Raw genomic sequence first — 10,000 nt, 5'->3', positions numbered from 1 at the left:
CACCTGGTCAGGTGTATGTACACCTGGATCTGTGCTTGTTGTTTGTTCATATTTTAATTGTTTGCTTTTATTTAAATTATTTATCTTTATTTTAATTGTTTAGAATGAAACGAAGGAAATCAGCAGAAGCAGTCGATGCCTCGGCGATCGAAACCCTAAACCCTAAACCCTAAACCCTCGTTGTGCATTGAATTGCATGTGTTTGGAGATCTGAAAATGCGCAATTTTAAAAGCAAATGAATTCAGCAGACTAAATCTTTATTGCTTCATTAATAAGTCGAGTTTTGTTCAATAAAGAAAAGACAAACCCTAAACCCTAAACCCTAAACCCTTGACGCTGGGGCCCCCCGGGGGGCCTCCGAGCGGAGCGGCGGGGGCCCCCGCGCCGGCTCGGGGGGCCCCCTGGGTGGATTTTGGAGGTTTTTGGATATTTTTGGATCTTTTTGAATGAAATTTTTGAAATTAAAATAAATTAAATGCAAAATTTCGCGAAAAGTCGAAAAGAAATGAAATATCTGGAGCCCCCCCTGTGGCTAGCTGCTGGCGGCGCAATCGGGGCGCCAGTGCATGCGAGTTCGGACTTTTTGCAGTTTTACCTCTTCACAAATAAGTCCATTTAATTCAGTTTTGTTTTTTTTTCATTTTGACCCCAGACTCCCCCCAATACGCCCTTAAACAGCAGCAGCAGCAGCAGCAGCAGCAGCGCAGCAGCAGCAGCAGCAGCAGCAGCAGCAGCAGCAGCGCATCTCTACGCACGAATATATGTGGGAATTTAAACCCTTGGGGTTTTCTCTTTAAACTTCTCTTCGCCTCAGCAGCAGCAAACAAAACCCTTTCCGTTTTGTCTTTTATTTCACAGCAGCAAACCGCGCTCCGATGGAAACCCTAAACCCTAAACCCTAGACCCCACCTGCTGCCCGCTAGGGTTTAGGGTTTAGGGTTTAGGGTTTAGGGTTTAGGGTTTTCGCCACCCTCTACTTGTGAGCTAACGAAAATCGTAGACTCCCATTTAATGCGGGAAAACAAACTCAACGAACCTACAAACCCTAAACCCTAAACCCTGAACCCTAAACCCTAAACCCTAAACCCTAAACCCTAACGCATTGAACCAACCCTACAACTCCAGCTTTTCACCCTAATTCCTAAACTGTAGACTGTACGTTCTAAAGCCTAAGGCCTAAACGCTAAACCCTAAACCCTAAACCCTAAACCCTAAACCCTTTAGCTGTTTGTGGTGAGCGGCTTTTTCTGTCTTTTGAATGTAGACGATTGCTGGCTTAGTTCCATAGGAATTAGGGTTTAGGGTTTAGGGTTTAGGCTTCAAGCTTTAGGGTTTAGGCTTTAGGGTTTAGGCTTTAGGGTTTAGGGTTTAGGGTTTTGTGCTGCTGCCAGCGCTGCTTCAGGGACGCTTGCAGCATCATTAAATGTTTTATTTATTTATTTATTTATTTATTTATTTATTATTAATTAATTAATTAATTAATTAATTAATTTATTTATTTATAATTTATTTATTTATTATTTATTTATTTATTTATTTATTTATTTGTTTATTTGTTTGTTTGTTTGTCTGCAGCACCTGCTTCTGCGGATAAGGCCGTGAGGGGGCACGCAGCAGCAGCAGCAGCAGCACGTGCTGCAGCAGCAGCAGCAGCAACAGCAGCAGCAGCAGCGCTTACAATAGCAGCAGCAGCAGCATCAATAACAGAAGCAGCAGCGACAGTAATAGCACTGACGGCAGCAGCAGCACTGGCTCTAAGGGCAGCGGCACTGACTGTAAAAGCAGCAGCAGCAGCAGCAGCAGCAACAGCAACAGCAGCAGCAGCATCAGCAGCAGCAACGCCAGTAATAGCAGCACCACCACTACAACCACTGCCACCAAAAGCAACAACAGCAGCAGCAGCAGCAGCAGCAGCAACAGCAGCAGCAGCAGCAACACGACAACAACAACGGCAGCAGCAGCAGCAGCAACGGAAGCAGCACCAACAGCAGCACCAACAGCAGCCGCAGCAGCAGCAGTGACAGCATCAGCAGCAACACTAGCAGCAACAGCAGCAGCAGCAGCAGCAGCAACAGCAGCATCAGCAGCAACACGACAACAACAACGGCAGCAGCAGCAGCAGCAGCAACGGAAACAGCACCAACAGCAGCACCAACAGCAGCCGCAGCAGCAGCAGTGACAGCATCAGCAGCAACAGCAGCAGCAACAGCAGCAGCAGCAGCAGCAGCAGCAGCAGCAGCAGCAGCAACAAACTGAAGATGAGTGGGTGCAGCAACATTATTAGAGACTGCAAGTGCAGCAGCAGCTACCCAGCAGCAAATAGTTTGCTGCTGCTGCAGCAGCACAACCAAATGAGCTGCTGCGCCATATCCGAGCAAGAGCTGCTGCGTCTCTACGCAGAAAACACAACTTTAAATAAAAAGGTATTAATTAATTAATTAATTAATTAATTAATTAATTAATTAATTATTTATTTATTTATTTATTAATTATTTATTTATTTATTTATTTATTTATTTATTTATTTATTTGTTTATTTATTTATTATTTTTATTTATTTGCTTCGTTAAACGATTATCTCTCGGGCCGCTGGGGCGGGGGCCTGGTAGGTGGCGAGGGTTCTGCTGCTGCTGCTGCTGCTGCTGCTGTTGCTGCTGCTGTTGCTGCTGTTGCTGCTGCTGCTGCTGCTGCTGCTGTTGCTGCTGCTGCTGCTCGTGCTTCTAGAGCTGATTCTTGTGTTGCTTTTGCTGGACTGCTTCCGTTGTTTCTGCTGCTGCTGCTTTCTCGCTGCTCACTCTGTTGCTGCTGCTGATGCTCTTGCTGCTGCTGCTGCTGCTGCTGCTGCTGCTGCTGCTGCTCAGGCGGATGCGCTGCAGCGGCAGGAAGTCGATTTAAATGAAGAGAAAGAAGAGGTGAGGCTCAGTTTTCATTCTTTTTAATTTTTCAATTTTTATTTTTTTGTTTTATTTTTCTTTTTTGTTTTTAGTGCTTCTTGCTGCAGCTTCGGGTGTATGTACACCTCCGTTTCTTGCTGCTCTTCACTTCTGCTTTTTAACTAGCCTTTTTACCCCTCCTGGGAGCCAGAGGCCTAGGGTTTAGGGTTTAGGGTTTAGGGTTTAGGGTTTAGGGTTTGTGTCTTCAGAGACAAACGGCGAACGAGCAGCTGCAGGCTTCTGTGTCTGTTCTTTCTGGCGAGTTAAATAAACTGCAGCAGCAGCAGCAGCAGCAGCAACAGCAGCAGCAAAGGGCGTTGGAGACTGCGCAGCAGCAAATTGTAAGATAACGCTGTTGCTGTTGCTGCGACTCTTGTTGCTGCTGCTGTTGCTGCTGTTGTTGCTGCTGCTGTTGTTGCTGATGTTGATGCTGCTCTTGTTACTACTGCGCAGCAGCAAATTGTAAGATAACGCTGTTGCTGTTGTTGCTACACTTGTTGCTGCTGCTGTTGCTGCTGCTGTTGCTGCTGCTGTTGCTGCTGCTGTTGCTGCTGCTGTTGCTGCTGCTGTTGCTGCTGCTGTTGTTACTACTGCGCCCCTTTCTGCAATAGCTCGTCCCACTGCTATTACTCTTGCATTTGCTGTTATAGTCGCTGCTGCTTGTGCTGCTGCTGCTGTTGCTGCTGCTTTTGCTGCTGCTGCTGTTGCTGCTGCGCTTGGTGCTGCTGCTGCTGTTGCTGCTGCTGCTGCTCCTCTTACTTCTGCTATTTTCGCTGTTGCTGCTGCTGCTTCAGGCTAAACAAACATCAAAGGCTGCTGACGATCTGCGGTCCGAGCAGCAGCAGCTGCAGCAGCAGCTGCGACAGGTGCAGCAGTTGCAGCAGCAACTGCAGCAGCAGCTGCAGCAACAGCAGCAGCAATTGCAGCAGCAGCAGCAGCAGTTGCAGCAGCAGCAGCAGAAGCAGCATTCCGAGCTGAAAAACGAGCAGCAGCAGCAGAAAGAGCAGCAACAGCAGCAGCAGCAAAAGTTGAGTTCCTTGGGATGCAGCTACCAGCAGCTAGCTGAGCAGCAGCAGCAGCTAGCTAAAAAGACAGAGCAGCAAACAGCAACGCTGCAGCAGCTGCAGCAGGAGCTGGTAGATGTGCTGGAGTTGGGGAGGCAGCAGCAGGAGCTGCTGCAGCAAGAGAAGCAGCTCGCAAGAGAGACTGCTGCACTGCAGCAGCAACAGGCTGCTGATGTTGCTGCCTTGTTGGCACAGCAGCAGCAGCAGCAACAGCAGCAGCTGCAGCAGCAGCAGCAACAGCAAGAGCACTGGACCGAGTACAAGGAGCACGCAAACCAGCAGCAAGTGTGGCAGCAGCATCTGGAGCAGCTGCAGCAGCAGCAGCTGCAGCAGCTGCAGCAGCAGCTACAGCAGCTGCAGCAGCAGCGGGACACAGCAGACAGAGCCAGCATGGAGTGTATAGACAGCCTGAAACTGCGGCAGCACGAGCAGCAGCTGCAGCAGCAAGAAGTGCTGCGGGAGCAGCAGTCGCTGTCTGCTCAGCTGCACCAGGTGCAGCAGCAGCAGCAGCAGCTGCAGCTGCTGCAGCAGCAGCAGCTGCAGCTCCAGGAGCAGCGGCAGCAGCACGATGATAGAGTCAAATGGAAAATAGAAGAAGAGCTGAAGCAGCTGCGGAGGAGACTGATGGGTTCTGCTTCTCTTTTAAAAGAAAAAGGCACGCACAGACGCAGAGCTGCTGCTGCTGCTGCAGCAGAGCAGCAGCAGCAGCAGCAGCAGCAGCAGCAGGACACCCCCGGCCGTGCTGCTGCTGCTGCTGCTCCCGGCAGCAGCAGCAGTGATGCTGATTTTGCCTCTGAAGACAACAGCAACGCTTCAGACAGCGGCAAAGGGCCTCGAACTGCTGCTGCTGCTGCTGGCGCCCGCAGGCAGCAGCAGCAGCAGCAGCAGTTCGGCGCAGCAGCAGCAGCAGCAGCAGCAGCAGCAGGTCTGGGGAAGAGTCTTAGGACAGGAGATATGAGCAAGAGAGAGTCTTCAGCTCTTAACTACATGCTTCCTCCAGCCTTTGCCTTTAAACAGCCCGGCAGCAGCATCCCTGCTGCTGCTGCTGCTGCTGCTGCCGCTGCTGCTGCTGCTGCTGCTGCTGCTGCTGGAGCGGCGCCAGCAGCAGCAGCCAGCACGCCGCTGCCGTGCCTGCAACCGCGCATGCCGCTGCCGCTTCCGCCCCCTCAGCTGCAGCAGCAGCAGCAGCAGCTGCAGCAGCAGCAGCTGCAGCAGCAGCAGCAGCAGCAGCAGCAGCAGCAGCATTTAGGAGCTGCTTCTGGGGGCCCCGGCGTGCTCTGTGCTGCTGCTTTGGAGATGCTGATGCTGCGGGCCAAATTAAATATAGCAGCAGCAGAACTGCAGCTGCTGAAGCTTAAGAAAAAGAAGCAAAAGCAAACCCTAAACCCTAAACCCTAAACCCTAGCGCGGCTTTGGAACTGCCGGGGGGGCAGGAAAGCGCGAAGACACAGAAACGGACTAGGGTTTAGGGTTTAGGGTTTAGGGTTTGGGGTTAAGGTTTAGGTGGACATACACCTGAAAGTGTTTTATGTTTGTTTTTTTGTTTGAGGTGTACGTACACCTCAGTACGCTCCGCACTTTGAATTTGTTCTGTTGGAAACCCTAAACCCTAAACCCTAAACCCTAAACCCTAAAACAGGGAGTTTTTTGCAGTTTAAGCCTAGTTCAGTCTAAGGAATTCCCAGGTCCTCAAAGCATCTCTTTGCGCTGTTTAGCTCATCTCTGCTAAACCCTAAACCCTAAACCCTAAACCCTAAACCCTTAATGGTTGAGGGAGCTGTTGCGTGAACCCGCCAAAGAAAAAGAAATATTCGTTTTTGAGGATTGCTGCTGGCTCTGGCGGCCTCGTGGGTACGCCTTAGCCTGCAGCAGCAGCAGCAGCAGCAGCAGCTGCTGCTGCTGCTGCTGCGGTGCATCGCCTGCTGCAGGCAGCCCCGCTGCTGTTCGCGGGGCGCCTTGACTCCCAGAAGCAGCAGCAGCAGCAGCAGCAGACCAGCAGCAGCAGCCGCTGCTGCTGCTGCTGCTGCTGCTGCTCGGCCGCCTAGCCCGCGCCCGCAGCGTGCTCCCCCGCTGCTGCTGCTGCTGCTGCTGCTGCGGCTCCTGCTGCACCCCCGCCGCCTCCTCCTCCGCCGCCGCCGCCACCGCCGCCGCCGCCGCTGCTGCTGCTGCTGCTGCTGCTGCTGCTGCTGCTGCTGCTGCTGCTGCTGCTGCTGCTGCTGCTGCAACTCGAGGAAGACGCGGATGACGTGTCCGTTGAGGTCGCCGCCGTCGAAGCGGCGGACAGCTTCTGCTGCAGCACTTCTGCGGGCAAAGGTGACTGCAGCACGAGCTGTATGTACACCCGAACTGTCCAGCAGCAAATCACAACCACTCACTTCTCCCACACAATTAAAAGCTCCACTTATTTCTGCTGCTGTCAGGTCCACTGGCACGTTCGACACCACCACCGTCGAACCCTGACGAAACAAACCCTAAACCCTAAACCCTAAACCCTAAACCCTAAACCCTAAACCCTAAACCCTAAACCCTGGACCCTGGACCCTAAACCCTAAACACTGAACACTGAACACTGAACCCTGGACCCTAAACCCTAAACCCTGAGGCTTGAACCCTAAACCCTAAACCCTGAACCATGAAGTCTAAACCCTGAACCCTAAACCCTCGGGCCAAGGTCAACACGACACACACGGGATTCAACAAGGCTCTAAACCCTAAACCCTAAACCCGAGGACTTCGAACGCTAAACCCCAGCCCTGAAGGACACTCAAGGCCGACCCAGCAGCAGCAGCTGCTGCAGCAGCAGCTCCTGCTGCAGCAGCAGCAGCTGCTGCAGCAGCAGCAGCTCCTGCTGCAGCAGCAGCAGCAGGGGCCCACGAGTTCAAACCCTTTCTCGGCTGAACAGTTTATTTACTTTCAAACAATTTATTTAATTAAAAATTGTCATCAACAGCCCGAGAAAACACAAGAATGAAGCAGCACAATGAGGGTTTAGGGTTTAGGGTTTAGGGTTTAGGCGAGGGTGCTGAGAGGGTTGTTCAGTGGATAGTTCGCGGTCTAGGGTTTGGCTAGGGTTTAGGGTTTAGGGTTTAGGGTTTGGCGCACCGAAGGGCCGGCGGGAGTCACCGGCTGCTGCTGCTCCCTAGCAGCAAGAAATGGCGCTGCAGCAAGAGGGTTTACAGCAGCAGCAGCAGCAGCAGCAGCAGCAGCAGGATAGCTATAAGGAGGGGGGGGCCCCCTGCCCCACAGGGCCCCCTGAACCCCCCAGGGGGCCCCCACAGCAGCAGCAGCAGCAGCGCCTGTCGCGACTCTGTTGCCCTGAACAGTTCAACAAACAAACCCTAAACCCTAAACCCTAAACCACAAACCCTAAACCCTAAACCCTAAACCCTAGTGAAAACCGAGGCTGCAACGAAGCCAAGCTCCTTGCGGGCTGCCGAAAGTGCCAGTCCACAAGCCGTCTTCTCCGGCGCAGGCCCCAAACCTCAAACCCTAAACCCTAAACCCTAAACCCTAAACCCTAAACCCTAAACCCTCGACACCAACCCTCTCTACAGTGACTGTCTGTCCCCCAATTTTGGCGCTCTGCATTTCCGCTAGAGCCACTCTGCAGGCCGAGACGTCAGCAAACTGGATCCAGCTGCACGCAAACCCTAAACCCTAAACCCTAAACCCTAAACCCTAAACCCTAAACCCTAAACCCTCGGAGCGAGGCCAGGGTCTTCAAAGGGAAGAAGCAAAAGGTCAACCCTAAACCCCAAACCCTAAACCCCCACAAAGGCGCAGCTACGCCGGAATAAGCATCAGAGCCCCGCGCATCAGCGACGCAAACCCCAAACCCTAAACCCTAAACCCTAAACCCTAAACCCTAAACCCTCACGCCTCTCCGTCTCGCCGCGGAACGACTGCTATGATGGCACCGCAGTGCCCAAAGGCCCTTCGCAGCATTCCCTCCAGTCGAGGCCATGGCAGACCTGGAACGCAAACCCTAAACCCTAAACCCTAAACCCTAAACCCTAAACCCTAAACCCTACACACTAGTCCCGAACCCTCTTAGGCCTTGCCTCTGTTGTCAAAACCCTGAACCCTGATGTCAAACTCGCAAATCCCAAACCCCAAACCCTGCTGAACCCGGAGTGAGAGGGCGAAACCCGAAACCCTAAACCCTAAACCCTAAACCCTAAACCCTAAACCCTAATCCTTCGCTAACCAACTGGCAGGCCCAAGACCTTCACAGAGTATCCCACCGCCGGTACTGCAGCAGAAAAAGCACAGCGCTAAGAAGGAAGAGCTAAATTCTGCTGCTGCTGCTGCTGCTGCCATTGCTGCTGCTGCTGCTGCTGCTGCTGCTGCTGTTGCTGCTGTAGGGGCACTCGTACTTCCATTGTGAAAATAGGGTTGACGGGGGCCCCGTTGTGCATATGGTGCTGCAGCAGCAGCAGCAGAGTTGTTGCGTCTGCGTCTTTGGGGGCCTGCTGCTGCTTGCTGCTGCTGCTGCTGCTGCTGCTGCTGCTTCTGTTGCTTCTGCTGCTGCTGCTTCTGCTGCTTGTTGTTCAGCGCAATTATCTCGTCCAGGCTAAGAGAGAGTTTCTCCTTAACCGACTCGCTGTGTCGATCTGTCATTGCGGATTAGGGTTTAGGGTTTACGGCTTAGGGTTTAGGGTTTAGGGTTTAGGGTCTAGGGTTTAGGGTCTAAAGAGTTCAGGGCAGCGGCACGAAGCGCCGCCAGCTGCAGCAGCTGCGGTAAAGAAGTTTGCAAAGGCCAAAACCCTGCTGCTGCAGCAGCACGCCGAGCAGCAGCAGCAGCAGCAGCAGCAGCAGCAGCAGCAGCAGCAGGCCCGGAGCCCTGAGAGAGGATAGCGAGGGAGAAGCAGCAACTAGTGGCTGTCGGCAGCACAAACTACAATAACCCTCTGGGTTTCCAACTTGGCATTTAGGGTTTAGGGTTTAGGGTTTAGGGTTCCCACGACGCGTCAGGGGCACCGCATGCAGGCCCAGCAGCAGCAGCAGCAGCAGCAGCAGCAGCAGCAGCAGCAGCAAGGCCTCAAGCGCTGCACCTTTGCATGCTGCTGCTGCGAGCAGCATACCTTAAACCCTAAATGTTAAACGCTAAACCCCAAACCCTAAACCCTAATTCCGCGGCCCCACAGCTGAAACCCTAACGCCAACTTGCCCCCACGCATGTCTGCAGCGCCGGAGCGAGGGTTTAGGGTTTAGGGTTTGCCGGCGCAGCAAGACAACCAAACTCGCTCTTTCAGACTCTAGGGTTTAGGGTTTAGGGAGCAAAAAGGGGGGAAAAACGAACTAGCGTGCACACACGGGGGCTGCTGCTGCTGCTGCAGCAGCCGCAGCTGCTGCTGCAGCAGCCGCAGCTGCTGCTGCTGCAGTTGCTGCTGTTCAGAAGGGCGCTCAAAGCTGCTGTTGAAGGCCTGTGCTGCTAATATGGGACAGCAGCAGCAACGCTGCTTCAGCTAACTGGAGCTGCTGCAGCTGCTGCTGCAGCTGCTGCTGCAGCTGCTGCTGCAGCTGCTGCAGCTGCTGCTGCTGCTGCAGCACTGCTGCTGCAGCTGCTGCTGCTGCAGCTGCTGCTGCTGCAGCTGCTGCTGCTGCAGCTGCTGCTGCTGCAGCTGCAGCTGCTGCAGCTGCTGCTCGGTTGAAAACCGCTACGTCAGCACTAGCTACAGCAGAAGTAAGGTTGCGCTGCTACAGCTGCTGCTGCAGCTGCTGTTGCAGCTGCTGCTGTTGCAGCTGCTGCTGTTGCGGCTGCTGCTGTTGCAGCTGCTGCTGTTGCCGCAGCTGCGACAGCTGCTGTTGCTGCTGTTGCAGATTCCTCAACCTGCTGGCCGCTTTTGCTGTTCTGCCCAGAAAGCTTCACTCCTCTGCTGCTGCTGCTGCTGCTGCGGTTTTGCTCTCCACTGCTGCTGCTGCTGCTGCTGCTGCTGCTGCGGTGTGCTCGAAGGCGCTGGTGCAGCGGCAGCTGCAGCAGTTGCTGCTGCGTTTGCTGC

At 53.5% G+C, this 10,000-nt stretch overlaps 4 protein-coding genes across 4 annotated transcripts in view; 2 read left to right on the top strand and 2 right to left on the bottom strand.

The window, feature by feature from the left end:
* ENH_00048500 (hypothetical protein) overlaps positions 1–2,022 on the top strand; it is a gene marked incomplete at both ends in the record, with an annotated part of 2,027 nt that extends 5 nt beyond the window's left edge. The window contains 2 exons of the mRNA XM_013585595.1: positions 1–11; positions 1,577–2,022. The exon at positions 1–11 is cut by the window's left edge and continues 5 nt beyond it. Of these exons, the coding sequence (XP_013441049.1) occupies positions 1–11; positions 1,577–2,022 (457 nt within the window). The remainder of the gene's footprint in view (positions 12–1,576) is intronic.
* A 237-nt stretch (positions 2,023–2,259) lies between these two features.
* On the top strand, positions 2,260–5,396 carry ENH_00048490 (hypothetical protein, conserved; the record flags this gene model as incomplete). Its single annotated transcript, XM_013585594.1, has 4 exons — positions 2,260–2,424; positions 2,863–2,913; positions 3,144–3,275; positions 3,729–5,396. The coding sequence occupies 4 exons, from the start codon at positions 2,260–2,262 to the stop codon at positions 5,394–5,396; spliced, it is 2,016 nt and encodes a 671-aa protein (XP_013441048.1).
* A 1,775-nt stretch (positions 5,397–7,171) lies between these two features.
* ENH_00048480 (RNA binding protein, putative) lies at positions 7,172–8,618 on the bottom strand (the record flags this gene model as incomplete). Its single annotated transcript, XM_013585593.1, has 5 exons — positions 7,172–7,313; positions 7,522–7,635; positions 7,876–7,969; positions 8,206–8,250; positions 8,375–8,618. The coding sequence occupies 5 exons, from the start codon at positions 8,616–8,618 to the stop codon at positions 7,172–7,174; spliced, it is 639 nt and encodes a 212-aa protein (XP_013441047.1).
* Positions 8,619–9,826: 1,208 nt separating this feature from the next.
* ENH_00048470 (hypothetical protein, conserved) overlaps positions 9,827–10,000 on the bottom strand; it is a gene marked incomplete at both ends in the record, with an annotated part of 2,795 nt that continues 2,621 nt past the window's right edge. Inside the window, one exon of the mRNA XM_013585592.1 lies at positions 9,827–10,000. This exon is cut by the window's right edge and continues 856 nt beyond it. Within this exon, the coding sequence (XP_013441046.1) occupies positions 9,827–10,000 (174 nt within the window).

This window comes from Eimeria necatrix, genomic scaffold (assembly GCF_000499385.1).
Source record: "Eimeria necatrix Houghton genomic scaffold, Enh_scaff378, whole genome shotgun sequence".
NCBI lineage: Eukaryota > Apicomplexa > Conoidasida > Eucoccidiorida > Eimeriidae > Eimeria > Eimeria necatrix.
This window is presented reverse-complemented; position numbering and strand designations above follow the sequence as displayed.